At 60.4% G+C, this 26,435-nt stretch overlaps 10 protein-coding genes across 10 annotated transcripts; 7 read left to right on the forward strand and 3 right to left on the reverse strand.

Annotated features, from left to right (window-relative positions):
- Positions 1–609: 609 nt before the first annotated feature.
- On the forward strand, positions 610–2,237 carry THITE_2077551 (60S acidic ribosomal protein P0). Its single transcript, XM_003652334.1, has 4 exons — positions 610–884; positions 954–1,714; positions 1,768–1,976; positions 2,199–2,237. Exons 1-3 carry the CDS (start codon positions 711–713, stop codon positions 1,772–1,774), a joined length of 942 nt encoding a protein of 313 aa, XP_003652382.1. The 5' UTR covers positions 610–710; the 3' UTR covers positions 1,775–1,976; positions 2,199–2,237.
- THITE_2047406 (uncharacterized protein) lies at positions 2,229–5,651 on the reverse strand (the record flags this gene model as incomplete). The annotated part of the gene is made up of 4 exons (XM_003652335.1): positions 2,229–2,915; positions 2,997–4,214; positions 4,313–5,119; positions 5,190–5,651. 4 exons carry the CDS (start codon positions 5,649–5,651, stop codon positions 2,229–2,231), a joined length of 3,174 nt encoding a protein of 1,057 aa, XP_003652383.1.
- Positions 5,652–7,257: 1,606 nt separating this feature from the next.
- Positions 7,258–8,821, forward strand: THITE_2113837 (uncharacterized protein). Its single transcript, XM_003652336.1, has one exon. It carries the CDS (start codon positions 7,406–7,408, stop codon positions 8,636–8,638), a length of 1,233 nt encoding a protein of 410 aa, XP_003652384.1. The 5' UTR covers positions 7,258–7,405; the 3' UTR covers positions 8,639–8,821.
- Positions 8,822–9,339: 518 nt separating this feature from the next.
- On the reverse strand, positions 9,340–9,944 carry THITE_152457 (uncharacterized protein; the record flags this gene model as incomplete). Its single annotated transcript, XM_003652337.1, has 2 exons — positions 9,340–9,567; positions 9,894–9,944. 2 exons carry the CDS (start codon positions 9,942–9,944, stop codon positions 9,340–9,342), a joined length of 279 nt encoding a protein of 92 aa, XP_003652385.1.
- A 507-nt stretch (positions 9,945–10,451) lies between these two features.
- Positions 10,452–14,068, forward strand: THITE_2113839 (glycoside hydrolase family 38 protein). Its single transcript, XM_003652338.1, has 2 exons — positions 10,452–12,463; positions 12,525–14,068. Exons 1-2 carry the CDS (start codon positions 10,577–10,579, stop codon positions 13,872–13,874), a joined length of 3,237 nt encoding a protein of 1,078 aa, XP_003652386.1. The 5' UTR covers positions 10,452–10,576; the 3' UTR covers positions 13,875–14,068.
- THITE_2113840 (uncharacterized protein) lies at positions 14,036–17,241 on the reverse strand. Its single transcript, XM_003652339.1, has 3 exons — positions 16,870–17,241; positions 16,353–16,796; positions 14,036–16,289 (listed from the first exon to the last, which is right to left on the reverse strand). Exons 1-3 carry the CDS (start codon positions 17,167–17,169, stop codon positions 14,262–14,264), a joined length of 2,772 nt encoding a protein of 923 aa, XP_003652387.1. The 5' UTR covers positions 17,170–17,241; the 3' UTR covers positions 14,036–14,261.
- A 124-nt stretch (positions 17,242–17,365) lies between these two features.
- THITE_2113842 (uncharacterized protein) lies at positions 17,366–18,765 on the forward strand. The gene has a single exon (XM_003652340.1). It carries the CDS (start codon positions 17,485–17,487, stop codon positions 18,565–18,567), a length of 1,083 nt encoding a protein of 360 aa, XP_003652388.1. The 5' UTR covers positions 17,366–17,484; the 3' UTR covers positions 18,568–18,765.
- Positions 18,766–19,423: 658 nt separating this feature from the next.
- THITE_2113843 (uncharacterized protein) lies at positions 19,424–19,924 on the forward strand. The gene is made up of 2 exons (XM_003652341.1): positions 19,424–19,721; positions 19,788–19,924. Exons 1-2 carry the CDS (start codon positions 19,547–19,549, stop codon positions 19,808–19,810), a joined length of 198 nt encoding a protein of 65 aa, XP_003652389.1. The 5' UTR covers positions 19,424–19,546; the 3' UTR covers positions 19,811–19,924.
- Positions 19,925–20,757: 833 nt separating this feature from the next.
- On the forward strand, positions 20,758–23,869 carry THITE_2113844 (uncharacterized protein). Its single transcript, XM_003652342.1, has 2 exons — positions 20,758–21,450; positions 21,561–23,869. Exons 1-2 carry the CDS (start codon positions 20,978–20,980, stop codon positions 23,722–23,724), a joined length of 2,637 nt encoding a protein of 878 aa, XP_003652390.1. The 5' UTR covers positions 20,758–20,977; the 3' UTR covers positions 23,725–23,869.
- A 561-nt stretch (positions 23,870–24,430) lies between these two features.
- Positions 24,431–26,364, forward strand: THITE_2113845 (uncharacterized protein). Its single transcript, XM_003652343.1, has 3 exons — positions 24,431–24,842; positions 24,932–25,507; positions 25,603–26,364. Exons 1-3 carry the CDS (start codon positions 24,723–24,725, stop codon positions 26,185–26,187), a joined length of 1,281 nt encoding a protein of 426 aa, XP_003652391.1. The 5' UTR covers positions 24,431–24,722; the 3' UTR covers positions 26,188–26,364.
- The last annotated feature ends 71 nt before the right edge of the window (positions 26,365–26,435 follow it).

Below are 26,435 nucleotides of genomic sequence, written 5' to 3' on the forward strand. Positions count from 1 at the left end.
GAAGATCGAGAGGCAGAAACCTACCGGGATCTTGAGCTTCGCTGTACTAAGCACATAATCTAGGTATCTACAGTGAGAGGACTGAAAGAATGGGGCAGTCGCAACTTGTTCTGTGCAAGAAATTTGTCCTCGCCAGCCACATGTGGCTGAGCCTGCGCGAAACAGAAATGCGTCAGGTAGGTAGCGAATGACGCCCACCTCTGCGACTCCAAGAGCTGCAGAATTGATGGTCTCAACAAAATCGGGATCAAGATCAGATCATCTACTGAATGTATTGAATCCCCTTCTCCGCTATCCTCCACACAGTAAGTGTCACACAGAACAATGACTACGGAGTGAGTATGGACAAGTGCAGCGTGGTCCGTTGTCGACTACCTACCTTATCCGTAAGCCACTGACTGCCCTGCTGCAGTGGAGTTGGACCTCTGGCATGATGGAGCTCGTCTGGAAGTGATGGAGAGAGGTAAATTACCTAGAGGTACCTCTAGGTACGCTGTCCGGTGGAACTCTTGGCAGCCCCTCATTGGTAGACCCGCCTAACCCTATGCGAAAGCACTCTCCCCCACACCAGGCCTGCAGTCAATTTAGAAATTCGGAGAGCTGCGGCCGGAACTTTTTTGACCCAAGCAACATCGCAAAATCGTCAAATCCTCGTTTCCTTGCTACAGAACCAACGCCCTTAAAAATCCTGCCTTCATAACTAAGAAGATATGGGGGGCAAGTCAGGAAACAAGGCCGGCTACTTCGACAAGCTGAAGGGCTTGTTGGAGGAGTACCGGTCCATCTTCGTCGTCTCGGTCGACAATGTCTCGTCGCAGCAGATGCACGAGATTCGCCAGTCGCTCCGCGGCCAGGGCGTCGTCCTAATGGGCAAGAACACCATGGTGAGCAGGAGCCGGTTTTTATCTCCATGTTTCCATGTTTCTCCCTCTAACCGCCATGCAACTCGACAGGTCCGCCGCGCGCTCAAGACCTTCATCGCCGACACCCCGGAGTACGAGCGCCTGCTGCCCTTCGTCAAGGGCAACGTCGGCTTCGTCTTCACCAACGCCGACCTCAAGGAGGTCCGCGACAAGATCCTGGCCAACAAGGTTGCCGCCCCCGCCCGTGCCGGTGCCATCGCCCCGGTCGACGTGTGGGTGCCTGCCGGCAACACCGGCATGGAACCCGGCAAGACCTCTTTCTTCCAGGCTCTCGGTGTCCCCACCAAGATCGCCCGTGGTACCATTGAAATCACGACCGACCTCAAGCTCGTCGAGGCCGGCGGCAAGGTCGGCCCCTCCGAGGCGACCCTCCTCAACATGCTCAACATCTCCCCCTTCACCTACGGTATGGGCATCACCCAGGTCTACGACCAGGGCAACACCTTCCGCGCCGACATCCTCGACATTGGCGAGGAGCAGCTCCTGAAGGCCTTCTCCTCTGCCATCACCACCATCGCCGCCGTCTCGCTGGCCATCAACTTCCCCACGCTGCCCTCGGTCATCCACTCGCTCGTCAACTCGTACAAGAAGGTCCTGGCTGTCGCCGTCGAGACCGACTACAGCTGGCCCGAGATCGAGCAGCTCAAGGACCGCATTGCCAACCCGGAGGCCTACGCCGCTGCCGCCCCTGCGGCTGCTGCGGCTGCCGCTCCTGCCGAGACCAAGGCCGAGGAGAAGAAGGAGGAGTCGGAGAAGGAGGATTCCGAAGACGAGGGCTTCGGCGGTCTTTTGTTAGTGTCCCCGTGCTTGTATCCTTGGAGTACTCTGCTGACGTGGCCGATAGCGACTAAATGTGGCGACTTGACGGCGGTGTTGTTGAGCTGGCAACGTCAATTTGGCTGGAGCATGGGTTTGGTAGAACTCGACGCACGGCTCGATAGGTTGATGATGGCCGCTCAATTCAAGCACTCTGTGTCTGATGGTCCCCTTAATTCTGAGTTCGTTGTTCTTGTTGACTGCAAGTGCCTCGACTCGATCTTTTGGCGCACACAGGTTAGTACCCTTTTCCCGTTTTCTGTACCTTGCCAGCATCGCCGTCTCCCAACTGCCTCCGCGTTGTCAATGATTATGCAAATGAATCAAAGAGCTTTTTAACCCTGAACATCTTTGATGACAAACCCATCACCAACCTATGAGACACCGCAGTTCTTCATTCTCGGCACACATATATTATTACAACACATGGGGGGGTATCGAGGCTGACCAATAGTACAGACCGTGAGGCTCCCAACATCCATCTCGACCTTATGCTACAACTGCTGCTGACGCCGGTGCCTTTGCCTGCTCCACTCCCCTGTGGGACGAGATGTCGACCCCTGAATGCTGCAGCACCTGCTGAGCCACCCGGATGGCCTGTTCTGGCAGCCCTGCAAGGCGCGCCACCTTGAGCGCATGGCTCTGCCGGTTGACCCCCTTGCGCAGCTTGTGAACGTAGATAAACCCGCCGTTCTCGTCCTCCTCCACGTCGGTGCAGTACATGTCGACGGCCCCGTCCGGACCTCCGTCCTGCACCCGCAAGCCGTGCTGCGCCACCAGGTCCGCGATGTCGTGGAAGTGCGTCGCGAACAGCGCCCGGCACCTGTTGACGCGCACCAGGTGGTGCAGCGCCGCGAACGCCACGGCCGTCCCGTCCTCGGGCGTCGTGCCGCGGCCGACCTCGTCCATGATGACGAAGGACCGCGGCGTCGCCTGCCGCAGGATCGCCGCCGTCTCGAGCATCTCCACCATGAAGGTGCTCTGGTCCTGGTACAGGTTGTCGGCCGACCCGACCCGGCTGAAGATGGCGTCCACGATGCCCAGCGACGCGTAGTCGGCCGGCACGTAGCACCCGATCTGCGCCAGGATCGTGATGAGCGCGTTCTGCCGCAGGAACGTCGACTTGCCGGCCATGTTGGGGCCCGTGATCAGCCAGACGCGGCCGTGTGTTTGTGCCTGTGCCTGTGCCTGTGCTTGTCCTTCTCCTCCGAACGTCCCTGTCCCCCCCCGTGGCCCTCCTCCTCCTTCTCCCGCCACAGCCGGCACCGCCGAGCCGAGGAAGCAGTCGTTGCGCTGGAACGTGCGGCCCTGCTCGGCCAGCCCGCCCTCCACCGTGGGGTGCCGCCCGCCGACGATGACGGTCTGCGGCGCGGCGGTCAGCGTCGGCCGCACGAGCCCCTGCTCCGCCGCGAGCCGCGCGAACGACGTCGCGATGTCCAGCTCGTCCAGCACCCGCGCGTTGCGCCGCAGCTTGACCAGCCCCCGCACCACCCGCGCCCGCAGCCCCGCGAACACCCGCTGCTCCTCCGCCCGGATCTGGAACCGCAGCTTGTCCAGGCTCTCGCCCAGCGCCGTCCACTCCGGCTGGTGGAATGACCGTGTCGTGCGGCTGGACGAGAGCGTGCGGATCGCTGCTGTTGCTGCCGGCTGCTGCTGCTGCGGCTGGTCCGCGCCGCCGCCGTTGCCGCCTCTGCCGCTGCTGTTGTTGTTATTGTGCGCCGTCGGCGGCTGGCGCGCGTCTTTGCCTTTGACGTGGCAGATGTGGCCCAGCGTCGGGGTCCAGCGCAGGGTGAGTGATGCGGCGTTGAGCCGGGCCCGGAGCGTCTCGGTGAGCTGCTCTTTCTCCCGGCGGAGGGCGGCGAGCTGCTCGTGCAGGCGGGTGAGCAGGGCCGACGCGCCGGGCTTCATGATCCACACTTCGCTGTCCTCGCCGTAGTGGTCGCGGATGGAGGCGGGGTTCTTCTTCTTGGTGCTGGTGGCCGCCTTGGAGGCTGCGCCCTTGGGGAGCAGGCTGCTGTCCTCTTCGGTGCCTTCGGTCTTGACGATCTCCTGCGCGAGCGCCATCATCTCGCCGGCTTCGCTGTCCTCGATCTGGTGCTGCTGCACGAGACCTTCCTCGTCGATGGCGTCGCGGATGTGCTGCGCAAGCTCCAGCGGCTGGTCGAGACTGATGCGGCCGACCATGGTCGAGAGACAGTCGTCGTCCTTCGCCGGGCTGCTGCCAGACCGGGCGGCCGAGGTAGATGCGGTCAGGAGGTTGACGATGTCCTCGGTCGCTTTGATAGTGTTGGCCAGCCGAAGCAGGTCGTCTGGGTCGCCGCGGTTGAGCGCGAACTTCTGGACGAGCCGCTGGGAGTCGTGGCTCCTGCGCAGGAGGACGATAATGGCGTCTCGGAGCTCCTCATCTTCGATGAAGCGGGCGACTAGGTCCTGCCTGAAATTGATAACTTCTAGGGACGTCGACGGGGCGCCTTGCTCCATAGTTAGCACAAGTTCGACCAGCTTGCCTACTGCCTATTTAAAGGAACCCTACTGAGCCACTCGTTGAGAAGCCTGGCACCGCTCTTGGTCACGGTTCGTCGGATCGCATGCAGCAGGCTGCCCCGAAAGGCGCCGTCCCTGATGGTCTGCTTGATCTCCAGGGAGCGCATGCTGTTCTTGTCGATGTGCATGATGTGCATGCTCTCGTGACGGAGCGGCGGCTGCAGCTTCATGCTCAGCCCTTGTAGTCGGTCCCTGACGTAGTGGAGTAGGAGATTCCCAGCCTGCACTTCACTGTCGGTGAACTTGTCGACCGTATGGGCGGGTATCTCCGATTCCAGCAGGGGAGCCCAGTCGGAGAGCTGCCGCAGCTCGCCATGGGGCGAATAGGAGACGAGGTACCTTTCTTCCTGGAGAACAGACAGGAGCACGTTGTCCCGACCCGACTCGAGTGCCTTGTCGAGGACGATCTCGCGAGGTGACACCCGAGTCAGCACGGAGCCGAGCGAGGCTAGAGTGGTCGGCTGGGTGAAGAAGGAGCCGGTCGACAGATCCAGCCATGCGAGTCCTACAGGGGCCTCGGCAATATTGGCAGACTCTGGAGTGCCCAACGGCCGCTGATCTCTGTCCCCCTGGCAACTCGCATCATCCGATGCAGCCGCCGGCTCGGGTTGGTGAATCGCCATGACGTAGTTGCTTGCGTAGGGATCCATGAAGTTTTCGTCGATAAGGGTGCCCGGGGTGACAATACGGGTCACCCGTCGGTTGTGCATCAACCCACCTGACTTGACCTTCTCGGCCGGGTCGTTGGGGAACTCCTCGGCGATGGCTACGTGGCGGTTGAGGTCCTGGACGAGGATCTTGAGGAAGCGATCCAGCTGGAAGAAGGGAAAGCCGGCCTGGCAACGAGCCATCAGACTACCAGCGAACAGGACGGCAGAGCACGGTGGTGCGGGCACGGGGCAATACCATGGGGACCGGGCCGACACTCGTTTTCTTTTGTGCTACCTTGAGGTTCAGGAGCGGGCCGTACTCGTCGGCCTGGTCAAAGTACATCTCGTAGAAGCCACCAACCCGCGTGAGCAGCACACAGTTGTCAAACTTTTGCATGTTGCGGCGTGCCTGAAGCACCACGGTCGGATAGGCGGGCTCATCTTCCTCCGGCGGCCGCAGCAGCTCGGGTGGCGGGGCAACGACTCCCTGGGGCAGCTCATCAAGCTTCACCACCGTCCTCGTCTTCTTGCCGCGGACCTGGAGTGGCGACCGGATTCCGAGCGGCCCGTGGCCACCAGAACGTGTCGGGGCCCAAGCAGTGGTTACACCCCATCGGCCGACCCGCCCGACCCGCCTGAGCGTGGCGAGAGTGCGCGCAGGTCGGCCGAGACACGCTATCCGAAGGCGCGGGGCTGGTGGCGTGCGCGTCAAGAGCATTAATTATGGCTCGTCAGCGGCTCCTATGAGGTCGGGATTGGCGATCTGGTGACGCTGATGCCCTGCTCCTTCGGGGTGTTGAGAAATTTGCTGATGTCTCAACATCGAATGCTTCGGCGATGTGCACTCGCCAGACAACATTCGCTGTGACTGAGAGAAAACAAACGGCATTGATCGCATTCGAGGCTTGGTGCAGGGAACAGGGCTTGATTGGTGCACCGCGTTTCTCAAAAGGCCCGGGTCACTACCGCGCGAGGGTTAGGGATAACTCCAGGTAGATCAGGTAGTACGGTAGTGAATGTGCATGCTGGAATCTTGTGGCCGCCTCCTGGACGTGCCCTTCCTGTTTCTATTTGCAACACAGAAGAGCCGGCGAGTTCTGTGAGGGATCAACACATCTTTTAGCCCGAGAAGTGCTGTTGGACCATCTTCTACTACTGTGTATGTGCGCGAGTACTCCATGGTAGGTACATTATTAATGTTAACGATCGCTCAAAGCTTCCAGGTTCCCGGCCGGCAAGGCGCGTTTCCCCTTCTGGCTAGCTGGGTCCAGAATAATGGGACCACTTGCGATCTGAATCAGCAGGTGTGGGTGTGATATGCCCAGCTGGGGCTGGGGAACATTTCCCCAAATCATGCGTGATGCCGAGTCTCCAGGCTGACAAACCGAGGAGCACGAGCAAGGCCAGAGAAGGGATCATCGTGTTCCGAACGGATGCCAGCGTCGGAGCTGATCCGCGGCCGGAACAAGGGAAACAGAGTGCTCGAGAAACCAACACAGCAGATGCGGCCTACTGTGGTATAACTCCAGCCCTGGACGGATCCTGTTGACGGCGTCCTTTGCGGCCTCGCATATCCACACGGAGTACGCAGGATCGACATACGTAACGGACGCCAGATTCCCACTCGTCCCGTGAAGCTCACAGATGCGCTCCTCTCAAGATTGAGCGGAACCAATGGGGCGACGCTGCATTCCTGCCCATGATTAAATGGTGGCCCGATCCGCCCGCCGGCCTGGATTCGCCGCCGGCGCCCATTTGCCAGACCCAGGCGGCATCGACCGATTTGGGCCCGGTTCTGCCACGATTCCCGCGCTTTCCGAGCTCCGCTCAGGCCATTTTCACCGACTTCGCCTGCAATCTCCTGCCCAAAGGAGCCTATCTCCCCGCTCCCACTGGCTCATCACAAGTTCCCCGCTTCCTGGTTCCAGGCTCTTTACTACCACAGTATGCATGTACGGGATCCAGCTGTCGGGTCGCCAGATGCTCCTAGGAACGTACTGCGTGGCAATGGAAAGATACCAGTTCCCCGCCACAGGAGGCCTGTTGTCGTCAATCAACTGCTGCCCCATTGCCACGCTCATAAGGCTCCGAGCCTGGTTGCCTGATGTTGGTGAACCCACTGTTCGCTCTGGCCCGTACCATATATCCGCCGGGGAGGGCCCCCCGGACAGGTAAGGCAAGATAGGGAGGGAAGGTTGGTGCTGTATAAAGCAGCACCTTTGCTCGGCCACACCGGCCCCTGCCGCCCCTGTTCTATCTACCTCCTCTTTTCGCCTGTGTTGTTTACGACTTCTCTCGCGAGTGGTTGACAGCTCACACTTCGCTACCGCCCGCAAACCTTCACGAGTATGATGAAATATGACATATCCTGCCACAAGGCGTCTTCAGTAACCATCACCCGGCTCGCCCACCGAAATCCCGACGGACAGGACTGTCCCTTGGTCGTGAGGCTTTGAAACTTGAACCCGAAGCATGGCGACGTCCATCCCGGGCCCCTTCAGCGCCCATATTCCGATCACTCCTCCCCCAGATCTGGACGTGTTCGCGAAATGCCCTCTCCCACCGATTTCCACACCTTACTATCCCCGGAATTTCCACTCAACAACAGCAACGACAACAACTTCGTCCACCCAAACAAAAACCACCACCAACCCACCGCAGCCGGCCCAACCCGCCGAACCCTCCACCGCGCCAGACCCGTGGAGCCGGGGCCCGATGCCGCCAGATCCGCCGCCGCATAACAACCCAGCCGCCGCCGCCGCCGCAGCAGCAGCAGCAGCACCCGGCGGGGGCGGCCCGACGACCCCGTTCCAGTTCCCGGACCCCCGCTACGCCGCCCTGGCCGCCCGCCTCGCCGCCTACTACAACCAGCGCTGCCAGGCCGTCGCCCGCTACCAGCACCAGCGCTGCCAGGCCTGGGCCGCCGCCCAGCGCGCCCGCTGCCGCGAGCTGGTCAGCGCCGCCACCGCCGTCGTGGCGTGGTATGTCCGTGACCGCATCGCGCGGCGGCGCAGGCGCAGGCGCAGGGCTTTTCGGCGCGGGTTGGCTGCTAGGAGCGGCGGCGGTTGCGGCGGCGGTGGTGGTGTTGGTGGTCGGGGTCGTGATGGGCGTCGAGGTGTTGTTAAGGGAGGTGGTTGGGACAGTGCGGGTAAGGCTGGAGGGAGGGATGCGAAGGGAGAGGCGGTGCGCAGGTGGGTGTTGAGCGTGCCGGTTGGGAAGGAGGCAGGAGTAGGGGGGGATGGCGGTGGCAGTGGTGGTGGTGGTGATGGGAATGACGATGCAGCTGCGGCTGCTGAAGCGAGCAGGGAGATGCCTCTGGATGAGGAAGAGGCCAACTTCGATGTGGATCGGGACGTGCCGGCGGACAAGGACGCGGAGCTGTTTGAGCTGGCCGACAACCTCATCAAAAGCCATCTGGGGGGTAGTGGGATACCACTGCTCAGGGGGCTTTCGTTTGACGAAAGTGAGAGTGAGAGCGAGAGCGAGGCGAGTGACAAGGATGGAATGCGCGACGAAAAAGGAGAAGAGGATGATGACGAAGAGGAGAGCTATGACGATGAGGAGGGGATGGGGGTGGATGATGATGGTTACGACGATGAAGAATATGGCCGAGGGAAGGAGGAGGCAGCCCTTGCTTCTAAGGAAGCGCAGCTGGCGACGACGGTCAGGGGAAGCCGTAAGCGTTCGAGGAGCTTGGATTCATGATAAGTTGTGTGGTAGGGTGCATTTGGGTCGCCAGAAAATCTCTGCGTGTGGCCGTCATGATGCACACTATTTTGCTTCGAGTCAAGCGTGTATTTAGCCAGCAGTGACTGTTTCCGCTCGAGGACTAGACACATGTCCGGAACACACTAGAGACGCCAGTTCGAGCTCACCATCAATAGTTGCCAGCCGACTCGAGCATATCTGTGTTGAGACTGTGTTGCAGGATCCAACAACGAAGCGTGTCCCCGATCATGTCAATAATGGACTCCATGGCCTGGCACTAGATGACTATTGGAAAGGTAGGTACATAAACTGTCCACGCCGTACCTAGGCCGCATCAATTCTCCGCTTTCTATCTTCTTGTCTTATTTCCCTCTTTCTCTTCTCGTTACCCTTGCATCTACGTAATTCCACGGAGCATTCCTGCTTCTATAGGAGCCTCTAACCTGACTGCGAAGGCAAGGATTTTCTGCACTCATCGACATACAGCACGTGCGCTTCTCTCGCGAGCCCATCGCGGAGGCTCTCGGCCCTGAGCAGCCACCGTTCCCATCTGCCCATGCTGTTATCATAGCACGGTCCTCCTCTAGGGGATCGAGCAAGGCGAAGAACGAAGTTTTGCCGAAGAAGACCAATACCATGATTGCCTCCTCGAGGCAGCCGAATGGGCTCAGACGCTTGACGAGGATGGGCCAAGGTCGCTAGATGAGGCTCCCCGGGGGCTGGCTGAGAAGGCAGAACGACAGCGTCAGGAAGAGGCCGAAGACCTCGCCTCGGGAGACCTGATTGCCGTCGCTGGTAGGTGCAGTGACAGTGGCAGTGACGGTCGAGTTGATGCCAGCCGTGGAATTGAGTCCGACTGCCGTGCCAGTTCCTGACGGCAGCAGGAGGTCAGCCATATCGTTACGCAGTTTTTCGCCTGTCATCTGCTGCTTTGCGTGTGGCCGTGGCACGCGCAGTGCCGTGTGGTTGCGTGCGTCCACGCCTTGTTTCGTCAACGATCTTGATAGATATTGATGCCGGCAAGAGCAGATATTAAATCCGCCCGGATGACAGCGTCACAAGCGAAACAGGGTAGGACAACGGGGAATGATCTGAGGTCTGCGATGCGGCTGCCATTCTGCGCCTTGGGAGTGAAAGCCTGCGAGTCTGCTGCGACGAATGCATCCCAGTGGTGGTGACGCAGCGGACGCACCGGGAAGGCTGCCCAAGTTCAGGGACAGCGACCCAAGCCTCAAGAATACGGATTACATACTCGTCCGATGATGATGGACGTTAGCTCGCTCTCGTCCAGGTCGAGGTCCATGGGCCGAACTACGACGTCCTAGGTAGCCCTCTGCCCGTCCCTTTCAGCTGCGTCACAGAAACTTTAACCTCAGCGCTGGTGACTGTGCAGGGATGTATTGCGTACTGTGGTCAGGCATCCACTCGGGGCTTCCTGCTGAGCTGTGGGATTCGGACCTTGCGGGGAAGCCGGGATTGTCCCCGCAGCAGCTGCCGTTTCCGGGTTACAGACCCCTGTTCAGCTGCCCTGGCCGGGAGCCCCGAAGCCCCGACGTCGCAGGTCCCGAGGTCACCTGCATCCGTCAGCCAACCACCTGCATTCTCCGTGTTACCGTCCCTTCCTCACCTTATGACCGGCACGCACACCTTCAGCATCTACGGAAGAGCTTCCCTAGCCCGCTGAAAGCGGACTTGTTTACGCGGTGCTTAGGTCCTGATATACCATCGCTTGGAGGTCGGATAGGATTGTAGGACTGTTCCCCACCTATTCCTTCCACTGCTTTTCTCTCTCTCTCTCTCTCTCTCTCTCTCTCGACCACCGCCGACCGGCAAACTCCCCCCGTATTTCGAAGCCCGCTGGTGTCGGTTTTCCTTCAGCATTATTGTTGCTTCCACTCCGCCTACCAGCGCCGCCCTCTCGACACCATCGACACCATGGGTGGCCAGACTCCCGCCCAGGAGCGCCCCAGGAGCGATTACCCCCTGCGGGCGCCCAAACCTGTGGGCCAGATGATATCCAACATCTACCGGGACCGTATCAACCAATTCTATTCTGGCGGCCAATACGAGCATCAAACCCTCCGCTCCATGATGAACGAGGCTGTCGTCTCGGGCGAGCCCCACGTCCAGCTCTCCGTGTGGCACGCCCCGGGTCAGACGAGGCCCACCTTCAAAGACGCTGTGTCCCAGGTGTTCAACCGGGTTACCGTGGGCGAGTGGTTTGGTCCCTCATGGACCACGCACTGGTTCAAGGTTGTCCTGAAAGTCCCCGCAGAGCTGCGGGACAAGAGACTGCTTGAGTTTCACTGGGACTCCAACAGCGAGGGCTTGGTGTGGAACGAGCACGGCCATCCGCTTCAGGGCCTGACTGGTGGCGGTGAGCGCGTCGAGTGGATCCTGCCAGACTCGTTCCGCGACGGCAAGGAGCACACCATCTACATCGAGATGGCCTGCAACGGCATGTTCGGCAACGGATCAGGGGACTCCATCCAGCCTCCCGACCCGAACAGGTGGTTCCGACTCGACAAGGCCGAGATTGTTGCCGTAGACCCGGATGCTCGTCAGCTCTACATCGATATATGGATCATCGGGGATGCCGCGAGAGAGTTCCCGCAGGATTCCTGGGAGCAGCACAAGGCGCTCAAAGTCTGTAACGAGATCATCGACACGTTCGAGCTTGGCAACCGGGAGTCGCTGAAAGCATGCCGCAAGCTCGCCGAGGACTACATCGGCCACCATGTCAACTCGGCCAAGGTATACGACAGCGGCAAAGAACCGCTCGTTTTCGGCATTGGCCACTGCCACATCGACAGCTGCTGGCTGTGGCCGTTCGCCGAGACCAAACGCAAGGTTGCCCGCTCGTGGTCCAGCCAGTGCGATCTGATGGACCGCTACCCGGAGTACAACTTTGCCTGCTCCCAGGCCCAGCAGTACAAGTGGCTCAAGGAGCTGTACCCTTCTGCCTTTGACCGGGTCAAGAAGAAGGTCGCCGAGGGCCGCTTCCATCCCATTGGAGGCAGCTGGGTCGAGCACGATACCAACATGCCCAGCGGAGAGTCGCTGGTCCGTCAGTTTCTGTACGGTCAGCGCTTCTTCGAAAGCAACTTCGGGAAGCGCTGTCAGACGTTTTGGCTGCCCGATACCTTCGGCTATTCGAGCCAGCTGCCCCAGCTCTGCCGTTTGTCCGGCATGACCCGGTTCCTCACGCAGAAACTGAGCTGGAACAACATCAACCGCTTCCCCCATACCACGTTCAACTGGGTTGCCCTTGACGGCTCCCAGGTGATCTGCCACATGCCTCCGTCCGAGACGTACACTGCCGAGGCCCATTTCGGCGACGTCAAGCGCAGCATGTCGCAGCACAAGTCCTTGGATCAAGATGCCACATCACTGCTTGTTTTTGGCAAAGGTGACGGAGGCGGCGGTCCTACCTGGCAGCACCTTGAGAAGCTGCGCCGGTGCCGAGGTATCAGCGACACCGTCGGCCTTTTGCCCCGTGTCCACATGGGCAACTCGGTCGACGACTTTTTCGACAGACTCGAGCGCAAGGCGGCATCGTTCGTGACCTGGTATGGCGAGCTCTACTTCGAGTTGCACCGGGGGACCTACACCACTCAGTCAAACAATAAGCGCAACAACCGCAGGGCCGAGGTGACGCTTCGAGATCTAGAGCTCTTGGCCACCATTGCGTCCATCAAAGACAAATCATACACGTACCCGAAGAAGGACTTGGACGCCATGTGGGAGACGGTGCTTCTTTGCCAGTTCCACGATTGTCTCCCTGGCAGCTCAATCGAGATGGTTTATCGTGACTCCGATGAGGTGAGTTTGAAACCGTTCTTTGCCGAGCTGAGCAACTCTAAAACACTGACTGCGTCTTTAGATGTATGCCGAGGTCTTCAAGACTGCCCACAGACTATTCAAGGATATTATGAAGGTTTTGGGCGTCGCTGAAGTTCAGAGCACCACCGTGGCCGACGGAATTGCGCTGAACACGTTGCCGTGGCACCGTAAGGAGGTGGTGGCCATCTCTGAGCATGACGCGGCTGTGGCCTGCGGAAATGGCCCTTTGCTGAAGCTTCGCACCCTCAAAACAAGTGGTGACGAACCCCTGGTATCACTTGATCAAGTGTCCAAGGGCGTTTTTGTCCTGGCAAACGAGCAACTCAAGGTCAAGGTGGAAGCCGGCACGATCACATCGCTCTATGATAAGCTGGCCGAACGCGAACTCATCCCGAAAGGGCACAAGGCCAACCAGTACGTTATCTTTGACGACAAGCCGTTGTACTGGCAGGCCTGGGACGTCGAGGTCTACCACCTCGACACACGCAAGCCCCTGCCCTCCAGCGAAACCCAAGTGCACGAGATCAAGAGTCACCGCGTCAGCGTTGTCACCCACACCAAGATCAGCGACGCGTCCTCCATCAAAACCATCATCAGCCTCTCGGCCGCGCTGCCCGGCCAGCAGTCCTACGTCGAGATCTCGAGCGAGGTCGAATGGCACGAGACGATGAAGTTCCTGAAGGTCGAGTTCCCCGTCGACATCCGCAACACCGAAGCCAGTTACGAAACCCAGTTCGGTATCGTCAAGCGGCCCACCCACTACAACACGACCTGGGACATGGCCAAGTTCGAAGTCTGCTCGCACCGCTTCGCCGATCTCTCCGAGCACGGCTACGGCGTCTCCATCCTCAACGACTCCAAGTACGGCTTCGCCACCGCGGGCAACGTCATGCGCCTCTCCCTGCTGCGCAGCCCCAAGGCGCCCGACGCCCACGCCGACATGGGCACCCACCACATCCGCTGGGCCATCCTGCCCCACCGCGGCGCCCTGTCGCACGTCACCGTCCGCAAGGCGTTCGAGTTCAACAACCCAATCAAGCTGCTCTCCGCGCCCGCGGCCGCCCTGCAGCAGTTTACCCAACCGCCCGTGCACTTGACCGAGGACTCGAGCCCGGCGCTGGTGCTCGACACGGTCAAGCGCGGCGAGGACGACGAGGACATCTCGACCGGCGAGCTGCCCGCCAAGCCGGGGCGCAGCGTCGTCCTGCGCATCTACGACAGCCTCGGCGGCCGCGCCAGGGGCACCGTCGCCACGACCTGGCCCGTCAAGCGGGTGTGGAAGGTCAATCTGCTCGAGGACGAGCTCGAGGAGGTGGTGTTCCGTGACGGGCGGTTTGCGGTCGACCTGCGGCCGTTCGAGGTCGCTTCGTTCAAGTTGGAGCTGGCGTAAGTCAGTCTGGGAGGGCGGCAGTGAATTTTTTTTTTTTTTCTTTTTGGCCTCAATACGGAGTTATGTTGAGGTAAACAGTGGAGGGGAAGTGATTTTTCTCCATGTTGCTGGCGGCGCAGTAGCGGCAGGGACGACGGGAAGCGGTTTGCAGCGGTACCATCATGAACACATATGAGCAAGTAAACGAATACGTCTCACAGGTCACCGAGGGATTCAGATGAGGGCAAGCAACCAGAAATATCTTGTTTGAATGCTGCTGAGTTCCGCCATTCCTTCGATACATGCAGCGATACAGACAGAGTAAGCCCCAACCAACCAGCCAACACAAGTGGTCCCGCCAACATATGTATCCACACACAAACCCAATCCAAAAAGCTGCTGTCATTCCTACCTCCCCCGCGCAGCCTTCCTCTTGCGCAGCGCCTTCTCGCGGGCGTACTCGTTGGCCGCGTGGCCCTCCTCGCCCTGGATCTCGGCGATGAGGCGCTTGAACTTCTTCTCGTAGGCGGCGTCGCGCTCCTTCTTGACCCGCAGGTTCTCGCGCTGCAGGAAGGCGGCGTCCTTGCGCAGCTCGCGCAGCGCGCCCTTGCGCTCGCGCTTGTGCTCCGCCCGCAGCCGGGCCAGCTCGGCGCGCTCGCGGTCCGGGTCGTAGTGCTTGTCCGGGTCGAACGAGTCCTCGAACTTGGGCACGTACGTCCGGATGGCCAGCGGCCGGTGGTGGTGCAGCTCGAGCGGCCGGCGGGAGAGGCGGGCGAGCTGCAGCAGGCGGGCGATGGCGGAGGCCGTGTCGGTTAGTCTGGTTGTGAGGGGGGGCGGGAGGTGGGTGGCGTTGGGGGTGGACGCGAGGTGTTGGAGGACGGCAAGGGCCGGCTGGAAGGTCTCGTGGAAGGCCGGCAGCTTGTGCCATGTTTCGGCGGCCGCTCTGAGAATGGCCGTGGTGGTGCTGATGATGGCTACTTTGAGCGAAGCCTCTTCTGCTGGGGACAGGGGCTGCGCTTTTTGGCAGTCGGTGCAGTTAAGCTGTCGGATTGGCGTCTCGCTCGCGCCGCTGATCCGAATGCCCGCCGCCGGCTCGTGGACCGGAAAGAAGCCCAGCTTCTCTGGGGGCTTCTTGGGAGCCAGGGCGCACAGTGTGTTGAGGCAGAAGTTCATCAACTCCGGGACATAGCGCTTCGAGAACTGTTGGTACTGCAAAGCAAGGATGGAGAGGTATGTCCCGGTGGCGTGGTCGTGCAGGTTCTGGGGGATCTTCTGCCCGAGGTAGCGAGCAATGGCAAGCATCGCCGGGGTGACGACCTGATGGAAGTGGTCAGACGTCGGGAAGGTTGTCCCGATCGCGGTCAGAATGACCAGATCTCCCACGGTGAGGGCAAGGGGCCGATCCTGCTCCATCACCTGGATGTGTGCACGGTACGCCTTGGCCACCTCGATCGGGAACGACTTGGCTAGTGAGTGGATGTGCCGGCTCAGACTCTCCAGAGTGGGAAACCAATCAGGCTTGAACCGATCGCCCAGGTATGCGACATGCCGCACCAGGACTTGGGAGAAGTTGCCCAGCCTCTCCTTGTTCTTGCTGTCCAGTTTGGGATGGTACAGGGCTCTGATGCGCTGAACAGCTACCGGTAGTTTGGCCACCTGAATGCCTTCGAACGCCTTCAGTAACTCTTCGTGGGTTTGCGGACATGGGAAGGTGTAGGGTATTCCGTTCTCGTCATCTCCCTCCGCCGTTCGGACTGCTTGGAAAACAGGGTCCTTCGACTCGGCCTCAGTCAGGATCCCCTTGACAAACTCGTCATCGTCGTCATCGTCGGAGCCGACTTCCGATTCGGCATCCTCGTCGTCGCTTTCGACCGCCTCCATGTCGTCGCTGTCGAGTTCCAGCTCGGAGCCGCTGGCGACAAGGTCGTCGTCGATTAGGAAGTCGTCCTCGTCATCAAACCCCAGCTCGGTGGCGGTCGGCCGGTACTTGATCCCCTTCCCGAGACCAAACTCATCGTCTTCCTGGACATTGAAGGGGTCGTAGGCTTGCCCCTCCGCACTCCCCTTTCCTTTCTTTCCCATCCCCTCCTCCTCGTCCTCCTCATGCTCCTCATCGACTTCGCCCCGCATCCGTCGCAACCGCTTCTCCTCGAGTTCCTTCAGCCTGTTTGCCTCCTCTTCTGCCTTCTCTTCCTCCGTTTTCGTCCTCTCGGCAGGCTGTGCGCGCTTGTCTGCCGCGAGCTGCTTCACCCGGATGTCGTAGTCCTTGTCAAGTGCAGCTTTGTCCTTTCCGGCAATGACAATAGTGCCCTGCGTGTCCTTCGGGTCCGTTGATGGAGGTTTCTGCCTCTGGAAAAGCAGCGCCTGAAGTTCAGGCATTGTCTTGTCGATTTCGGCCCTGAGCTGGTTGTCCTCCTCTTTGGCGGCTTGCCGTTCCTAAAGAGTCGTTAGCGCGTCCTTCATATACGCTATATGTTCATAGAAAACCGCAAGACGTACATATCTGTAGAGCTTGGACTTGGCAATGACCTCCTCGTAGATCTCCTTCTTCGTTTTTTTCCTTTCCGGCTGCTCCTCCTCGTCTTCCTGCTCTGCAGCAGCCTCCACAAGGCGTTGGCGCTTGAGCCTCCTTCTCTCGGCGCGCGAGCTGTCAGACTCATCCCCGGAGGGCAGGTCCTCATCTTCGAAGTCGTCCTTCACGGGCCCCTCTTCGTCGTCGTCGAACAGCGGTTTGCCCAAATGCGTCAGTCCTGCCGTAGGCTCGTCATCGTCCTCCAGATCGAACACAGAGTTCTTCTTGTGGTTCCGCTGCTGCTCTCGAGTGTATCTCTCGATCATCTTGTCCTCGAGCGACATGTTCGGATCGCCCTCGCCAAAGCGCCGGTCAATGAGCCCCCCGACCTTGTTCCGCCGCTGCAGCTCAACGAGAAGTGTTTGTCGCCGCTAGAAATGAGTCATTAGCAACGTTCCGCTCGGCGCTAGCTCCCGCTCGCTCGCCGGGGAGCCGAGGACATACCCGCTCCTCTCCCACGGCCTTCGCAAGACCCGGCCGCCCCTTGATGGCCATGGCGGCCTTGTCGCTGGTGGGCCTGTTGGTGGTGACGTCGAACTTGGGACCGCGGGCATTTGTCTTGAACTGGAAGGGGTTGAACTGCTCGCGGATGCTGGCCAGGGCCTCGGACCGCCGGAGGCGCTTGTCGTCTTTGGCTTTCTGATCCAACGCATTCTTGCGCTTCTGTTTCTTGGACTGCTGCGGACCGATAATTCCCTGCTCACGCAGCGAGGCCTTGAGCCTCTTGAGTTGTGACCCGGCCATTTCGGAGAATGGGACTCTCGTGCTTGTCTCCAATCCCAAGGCGGCGGCTTCTTGCGCAGGAGCTTCTTTCCCAATGCCGCTCAGAGATTTTTGGGGTGCTTGGAGCACTACCTCGTTATCTTATCAGCGAGCTGCCCCACCTGCAGGGAAATTTTGGCGGTGAGCCGCGGCAGGAACAGTGAACCGAATGCACGCAGTAACAACTGGAAAGAGATTCCAGGTTGACGTGGGTGTCAACGCCCGGCAGGTCCTCGGCTGCTCCGCGCAACCAACACCAGCGGCCGCCGAAGATCATCACCAGCCCACATTCGCACCATGGCATGGTTCAGCAAACTCATCCACGATGACCGGGTGTTGCTTGGCTACCTGGCCATCAACACGGTGGCATGTCTCTGGGGGATCCACGTGCTGCTGAGGAAGTGGCGCGACGAGGCCGAGATCAAACCAGCGCAGCCCAAGACGCAGTACATTACTCAGGAGACCGAGGACGCGCTGAAGCTGGGAACGCTCGACACGCTGCTCGGTCACTACAACTATTCGATCCGAGAGACGGCGGCCAAGATTGTCTGCGACCGGGCTGTTAACGACAGGGAAACTGTCGACATGCTGCTGTGGGGCATCACGCGGCCCGACTACGAGGAGCGCCTGAAAAACCTCAGGGCCCTTGCTATCATCACCGATCCTCGTGAGTCGCCAGCAAATCGCGCACTCCGTTTAGGTCCTGGGTGTGCTGGAGCTGACCTGCGGCTGACTGCACGCAAAGATAGCCTCGAGCGACTCCATAGGTGGAAGGCCTATGCTGCCCTCGTCAGGTGCTTGGAGCTGTCCCTCGACCCGGAACAGGAAGTGCTCGACAATGAAGACTGGGACGAGTATCCGCTGCGCGACATGACGGAGAAGCTATGCCTGATGTTCATCAGCCAGCTGCTCAATTGCTACGACGCCGAGAAACTGGTCAAGGCCAAGTTCGTCGAGAAGTGGCTGGCCAAACAGAATTGGGGGAAAACTAGGGAGGAACGGTTGCGGAACTTCTTGCAGTACTTGCGCTGCAGAGCCAACCGCATCACTGACATCATCGTTTGCATCCGGGGAACGCGCTCTGGCCGAGAGGCACTAGAAGCGGCTGGCCTCCTCCCGCCGTCGACGCCCACGGACAGTGATCCCGAGGACAACATCCCCTTGATTGAACGATTCAATGTCTTGCTCCCTGCCAACATCGACGTGAACAACCTACGAGAGGACGATCCGGCGAGGGTTCTGATCCGCTCTCTCCAGGCGGTGCAGTCAGTCGAGGAACAGCGTATGAGGCATCGGCACCGTGAGGCCATGGTACTGAATGACGGAAGCCATCCTGTGAATAGCGACGACATTATTCAGAGGGCGGAATCCCCCTTGTGACAGGGCGATCCACGGCAAACCTCGAAAGCATCCCTCGAGCATATCGTGGCTCTCAGCAGCCCGATCCACTTGCGCGCGATCCACTTGCGCACGTCGACAGGAACAAACTGAGAGAATGGCGAGCTGAACGAAGCAGCTCACCCGCCTCTGCTTTCTGCCAGCGCCAAGCCCGAGCCTATCAAGCATCTAATCTTGCTTGTTGAGCCTTGGCGGAAGGTAACCGGCTCCATCGTGGAAGCGGGGATGATCCGGGTTCAACGAATGGCTGCTTCACTGCAGCGGGGATCTCGCCTTTCCGCACGGGATATTCCGCACGGGATTACACGCTAACTGCGGATTACAGCGCCACGCCGGTAGCAGTGCCGAGCAGACCGGTTTCGCTACGCCAACACGGCATGGCGACGCGGAAAAGCTCCGAGCGCATGTTGGAAGCGGAAACGTTTTCTGAAGCTGGTGCAGGCCAGGTTCGCACCTGCTTCAACCCGGAGCGGAAGGATGAATGCCAATATCAAAACCGTGCCGTCTCTTGGGGTCTTGAGCAAATAGTTATGGAGTAGCAAACGGAAACACGGTGCAAGGTTCCATGCGTGTGGAGGATCACGGAGTACGCAGTATTCCGCAGTATTCCATACGGAGCAGGACCGTTTCCCAGCGTGGCGTTGCGCCGCACCAGTTTTGTGTCCGGGGTGTGGGCTGCTTTGCAGATTTCACACGACTACTGTGGTATACAGTCGTGTCGTGTACAAACATCCTGTCAGGTTGGTCTCTTCGGCCACACGACGAACGCTCTTTGCGCCATCTGAAATCCAGAGTTGCGCTGTGACATCTTGTCAGCGTTGCATCAACAGGGCCAGGGACGAGTGTTCCGCCGGGGACAGTTCCGGTGGATTTGTTGAGATGCACCCACAGAGAGAAAGTTCTACGACCTGCAAGGTAACAAAGGTGATCACCCGGAGGTCAGACATGGTTGATCCACTGAATGCCCGGCAAAGGCTGTCAATCCCAGACAACTTGCCGCCTTGTGTGGAACACGCTGGTAGGCCTGGCGGGTTGCGTGTCTCATCAGGTCCACGAGCCGGATGGAGATCTCTGCCCCAAAGTCTCAATGCTCGCCCAATCTCCTGTGAAAGTCAGGGAGGGGCTGATGCAGCTTCCTGTGGTGCGTGGCCAGTCAGTCAATGGCTGTGCGAACGCATCTCCCGTATGGTCAAAGTTCCCACGTCTAGGCGATGGCGCCAGCTAACCACTCAACCTATCATTTCGGCCCTTCATTGTTTGTTTTTGATTCTGTTTCCTTCCCTGATCTTGTCTGGGCGTAAGCAACAGGCACGGCAACACCAATGAGCGGCGGGGGCATGAGATCGGGGATACGGCGCCTACTCGTAGTAAGATCAAGAGAATACCCACTCTTTTGCAGGACAGGAACCCTGGTCCAATGTCAGCCGACAACTGGACAAGGCTGCTTGGCGGCTGTGTACACAGTAGTGTACCTGTGGAGCTAGTATACCTTACGCAGTTAACGTTCGGGGATGCAGGGAGGACTGCTCTGGGGAAGAAAATCACAAAGAGCATCGATGCGTTTCCCATCCGATGTTCCGATGTGTCGCTCACCGATGCTGCTCAAAGCTCCATATCCAACGGCTGCCTCCCGTCACTGCTCCCCCGTCGATCTTGCCCGCGCATGCTGCGGCCGGCCTGTCCCACTGGTGGTCCACTCGTTGCTTCATCTTCCAGAGCTTACCAGCTCATTTCCCACGCCCCTTTTGCAACGGCGGTCGCGAGCTTTCTTTGGGCTAAGAGCATTCAATTGCCGGCCGATCTCATTTATCGCATCGTTTTCGACTTTCTTCTTTCTGTTCCCGATCCGCCGGGCTCGCCACCGACGTACACAACTTTCGCCTCCGCAAACGCGACTAAATAAGCCACCCAAGGAACCGACCGCTCCACCCGACCTCAGGGCAACTAACTGACCGAACAAATCGCCAACCTGAGACATCCGGAGAGCGCACGATCTTCCGGTCTTTATTCGCCTTGTTGGGTTGCGCCAACGACCGACGGACCAAATGCAAAGAGGCTTCACTGTCACATTTTGAAACAGAAAGCAGAGAGCGACCAGCAGGCTCGCTTTTACGCGGTATTCCTTTATTCTCAGTTTTGGGCGGGCTGACTGGTCTCGGCGGGCCAGTGGATTCGGTCCAGCGGTCTGGATGGTGCCCTGTGGCCCGTCCCGAGCCTGCTAACGTTAGTTAACTGGCGGTCGCTTTTAGCGGGTCCCGTCCCCAACAGGGACCGCCCTGGAGTGGGGTGTTTGCCCGTGCCCGAGCCTGCTTGGGAAGGAGCGGGGGGTGTAAACAATTAACGAAAGGCGCCGTCACCAGGGTGTGGTTGCCACCAGACCGTTCTCGCCAAGATGTCGTCCACCATCACCACTACGTCGACGTACAACACCACGACAAGACACACGCTGTCGAGACGGCCCGGACGCGGCGGCATCGTCACAGCATCGACCCCGAATCTGAACCAGCTGTACACAGCGCAGTCAGCGCAGTCAGCGCAGTCCTCGCGCCTGGCGGCACCCGCGCTCGCACGCAAGGGGTCCGTCGCTGCGCTCACCCAAAACTCGTTGGCGGCAATCCCCGATGACTCGGACAGCTACGCGTACAACTCCGTCCTGACCAGCGACACCATGCCGACCCCGCTCACGCCCGCCCGCCCCGGCGGCAGCGACGAGATCGCCATCGGCGACACGGTCGAGGTCCCTGGCAGCATGACGGGAACCGTCCGTTTCATTGGGCCTGTCGCCGGGCGCAAAGGCACCTTTGCTGGCGTCGAGTTGCACCCCGACTACGCGCCCAGGGGGAAGAACAGCGGCGATGTCGACGGGTAAGTGGCTCCGCATGCCTGCTTGGTTATTCTGTTCGCACTGTCTAGCTGGGCACACACTCGACGGCTTGTTGATTACGAGGCTGACTGTGTAACCTTCCTTCGTGCAGTGTCCACTACTTCACGACGGCGCAACCAGGCGCCGGCATCTTCCTCCCGCTCTCCAAAGCTATCAAGCGCGAACCACCCGAGATTCCGGCAAGCTCGATCCCGCTCACACCAGGGAGCGGCGGATTGAAAGTGGCGAGCCAGAACGCGACCAACTACACCCCGCCGACTCCTGGCTTGCCCAAATTGAGCCAGTCGGTTGGCGCAGGTCGCGCTCCGAGTCCGCTTGGCAAAAAGATGCGCCCCTCGCTACCGCGCCCGGAGTCACCCGTCCGGAGGCTCATGACGCCTGGTCCGCGCCCCACCATCGCGACCCCAGCGCCAAAAGCGCCCGCCCGGTTCGGCAGCCCGACCTCAGCCAACAAGTTCGCCCAGAGCGTTCGAGGCACCGCCGGTGATCCCAGCAAGCGAACACCAGGGCATGCTCGGAAAGGAAGCGTCGGCCCGCGCAGTGTCTCGGCCCTTGGGGTTACGTCGAACCCAAACCTGACCGACGACGACACGACGCCCGTTGGCGTGCAGAGAACGCAAACAAACGGCAGTGTCGGCTCTGTCTCGTCCTTCGCGCTGAAGGTACGGCCGGCCTCGAGGGCGACGTCGCGGATCGGCAACCACGCCACCGACGAAGAGGTGGAGAGGCTGAGGGCGGAGCTGGAGGAACGGGATCGCCAGCTCAAGGAGCAGGCTACGACGCTCGCGGAGATGGAGAACAGCTTGACGGAGCTTCAAGGCCTCATCGAGAACTCGGAAGGGCCACCGGGCAAGCGGCGGGGCAGCATCGACGACAAGGACGCGGCACAGCTTCGGGCGCTCCTAAGGGAGAAGAACGACAAGATCGCCATGCTCACGGCCGAGTTTGACGCCCACCGGGCAGACTTCCGGAGCACTATTGATACCCTAGAGATGGCGAGCGCAGAGACGGAGCGGGTCTACGAGAAGAGGATCGAGGAGCTGATGCAGGAGATCCAAGAGCTTCAAGACCGGACGGCCGACGTCGATAGCATCGCGGCCCAGCTGAAGCAACTGGAGGAGCTGGTGCAGGAACTCGAGGAAGGCCTCGAAGACGCTAGGAGAGGAGAGGCCGAGGCGCGTGGCGAGGTGGAGTTCCTGCGTGGAGAGGTCGAGAGGACACGCGCCGAGCTTCGCCGAGAACGGGAGAAAGCCCAGTCCGCCGTGAGCAGCGCAAACGGTCTTGCCAACGGCGGTTCCATGTCCAAGGAGTTGGAGCAGAAAGAAGACGAGATCAGAGGCTTGAAAGCCATCATTCACTCGCTCAGCAGGGACTCGGTGCCAAACGACAACTCGGACAGGACCCCGTCCCAGCGGGCTTCATCCTCCCGCCCGCAGCTGGGCGAGTCCATCGAGGATCGCCTCACGCGCGAGAAACTCGACCGCGAGGTCGCTGAACTCCGTGCCCTGCTCGAGAGCAAGACGAGCCGTGAAGAGGAGCTCGAGCGCGAGCTGGAGACGCTGCGCAGGGCCAGCGTCATGACGGCGGTCGGGCCGGGACGCCGCGCAAGCGCCATGACCACCGGCAGCACCGGCAACGACCGGGGCTCGATCCGCGACTCGCGCGGCACCGTCATCGCCCCGGCCGGCGCCGGCAGCCCGGAGTCTCAGCAGCAGCAGTACAAGGGCCTCGCGCCGCTGAAGCCCCGCCTCCCCAACCGTGGCCGCGCGCTGGAGACGACGCCCGAGAGCGACTCGTACAGCACGGCCACGGAGAACAGCACGCTCTGGTGCGAGATCTGCGAGACGTCCGGGCACGACATCCTGACGTGCACCAACGTGTTCGGATCGTCCGACCAGCAGCAGCGGGATGCAGCCGCGGGGAAGAGCCACGGCCACGCGGATGAGAGCGACAGGGGCTTCCATGACCCAGGCATCAAGCCCGCTCCCCTGTCGCCCCTCAAGCCGGCCGGCACCGCTAATGTCTCCCACGCCGCGCCGCCGACCGCGAATAGGTACAACAATAATAATAACAGCAGCAGCGGCGGCGTCGGCAGTAACAGCAACAACACCCCGGTCAGGATCATCCCCAACCCGATGGACTCGGGCCCCGTGGCGGGCAAGGAAAGCGGCACGGTGGACGCTAGCAAGTGGTGTGCCCTGTGCGAGCGCGACGGCCACGACAGCGTGGACTGCCCGTTCGAGGACGCCTTCTAGCGGATGCACTCGGCCTCGGTGTCCTAGGTTCTAGGTGGAGAAGGCGGGGCTGGATACATGATGATGCTGGCGGTGGTGGTGGCGGCGATTTTTCAGCTGTCGGGGGCATTCGGATCCTTGCCTTGCCAGTGTTGAATGTTGGCCTGTCTAGGAGGGGGTTTCCTCTGTTTTGGTTTGGTTTTCTGTGTACTCTTGTTTGTAATGCGATACAATGCGGTGCAATGTATTCACTAGCCTTATGGTACATGCTTGGAGTATTTTCGTGAGGCGCGCGAGGCGGCCTGGTGGCGATGATGGGCGACGTCGACATACTTTCCTGGCATGCTAGGGGTGGAGTGGTCGGCTGGATAGTGGCCGATCGTAGCAAGGAAAGGAAGAGTAGATTGTTGATTGTACTCAGTGTCCAAGTTATCCTGTATCCCATCTGCAGAGTAAGACTAGCTAGCTTTATGCCTAAGGAGATGCGTGGACTAATTAATTCTCGGCCTTGATGATCCAAACTGGCACGAAGGTACCAAGTGTTGGATGTAAATGCTGAGTCGAGAGCTCCCAATTTGGAAGGGAACTTGGCTGACGACGCGGCTGGGCAGTCAGGGGGTATCCTTGTGAAGTCAGTAAGGGACCCACTGCACAGCACTCCGATCCTGCCGGCCGCAGCGGCCGCAGCACCGGGGTGCTCCACTGGCTGCTGTGCAACGGGCCAGAGGCTGAAGATGATTGCGATCCTGGCCAGTTCAACCACCTCACTTCCAAAAGGCGCTGAGCCGGCCTCCTCTTCTGTCACATTGTGCCCGCCGATTTTCACTACTTAGGAAGGCTGCAATTGGCACCTGGCAGCTGAATTAGTCAATTACAGAACTGGAGGGAGTCGTTGCGGAACCGCGCCGGCGTCCCCGGGTTTAAACGCAGTCAAAATCAACAGCCCGATGCGAATCAAGCGCGACGCCCGTTCCCACTGAGCATCGAGATCGCTCTTCTTCCCGGGTCATCAGCTGGCCATGGCGCAAGTCTTATTTGACCTCGTATCCTCCATCGGGAGCTGTCTGAACTGCTTCCCCAGTTCGCCGACTCTCAAGATCAACAGCCGGAGCTTCAAGATCCTGCGCCTGCTGGGCGAGGTGTGTCCGCCTCCCTCCCCGCCCAGCCGTCTTGAGTCAACCCTTCTCCCCGTTTTCCGTGCTGACAATCGGGCTTGCGCCGGAGACAGGGCGGCTTCTCGTACGTCTACCTCGTGCAGGACACGGCGACGTCAGAGCTGTTCGCGCTCAAGAAGATCCGCTGCCCGTTCGGGGCCGAGTCGGTCGCGCAGGCGATGAAGGAGGTCGAGGCGTACAAGCTGTTCGCGCACAGCCCGGGGATCATCCACAGCGTCGACTACGCCATCGCCACCGAGCGCGGCGGCGGCGAGGAGAGCAAGACGGTCTACGTGCTGCTGCCCTACTACCGCCGCGGCAACCTGCAGGACATGATCAACGCGAACCTGGTCAACCACACCGCCTTCCCCGAGAAGAGGCTGATGCAGCTGTTCCTGGGCGTGTGCAGGGCGCTGCGGGATATGCATCACTACAGGGGCCCGGGCGCCGGTGCGGGCGCGGGCGCCGGCCCGGAGAGGATGGAGATGCGGGTTGACGGCGTGGACGAGAATGTGCGGCACGCCAAGGGGCGACCCGGCGCGGACGAGGACGACGAGACGGAGCAGCAGCGGCCGCTGATGACCGAGGACGAGAGGCTACCGCCTGCTGCTCCGGGGACCGTGCGGAGTTATGCGCATCGGGATATCAAGCCAGGTGGGTTTCTTTTTCTTCTTCCTCGCCGTCGTCTCTCTCAAATTTGCACTCTCAAACGCCCAGGGTTTACTGACTGCGTCACCGCCCCAACCCAGCAAACATCATGATCTCCGACTCGGGCGCGGAGCCGATCATCATGGACCTCGGCTCGATCGCGGTGTCGCCGCTGCCCATCACCAGCCGCTCGCTGGCCATCGCCACGCAGGACACGGCGGCCGAGCACAGCACGATGCCGTACCGCGCGCCCGAGCTGTTCGACGTCAAGACGGGCACCGTCATCGACACCAAGGTCGACATCTGGTCGCTCGGCTGCACCCTGTACGCCTGCCTCGTCGGCAAGTCGCCGTTCGAGATGCGCAGCGACGAGACGGGCGGCTCCCTCAGCATCTGCGTGCTCTCGGGCGACTGGCGCTTCCCGGACGAGGGGCCCGGCGGCGCCAAGGACAAGGCAAAGGCCAAGGCCAAGGCCAAGGCGCCCGCCGCCGCCGCCGGTGGTTCGTCGAGTAGTGCCGCCGTCAGGCCGGGGGCGGATGACGGGCCGGTCATCAGCGAGCCGATTCGCGAGGTGGTCCGGAGGTGTCTGAAGGTCGAGCCGAGCGAGCGGCCGGATATAGACGAGCTGATTGAGTTGGTGGAGCGCGTGGTTGACGAGTTGCCTGAAGATGGGTCGACTTGAAGGGTGGATTGAATTCTTTTGGTCTCTTCTGGATGTGTGTTTCCCTATGTCTGGGTTTTGGAAGGCTTTGATCTTGGTGGGCGTTGGGCAGCAGGTCAACAAGAGGTGGGCCATTTCAGCGGATTTCTGTTCTTGTATCATGATTCGAGGCGGCGGCGGCGGCCGGACGATCGGCTCTGAATATACCTTCATGCTTGGTCCGGTTTATGGGGGCTGCCCGGTGAACTCAATCCCGAAATACGGCGAAA

The sequence above is a fragment of the Thermothielavioides terrestris genome, chromosome 2 (assembly GCF_000226115.1).
Source record: "Thermothielavioides terrestris NRRL 8126 chromosome 2, complete sequence".
Lineage (NCBI taxonomy): Eukaryota > Fungi > Ascomycota > Sordariomycetes > Sordariales > Chaetomiaceae > Thermothielavioides > Thermothielavioides terrestris.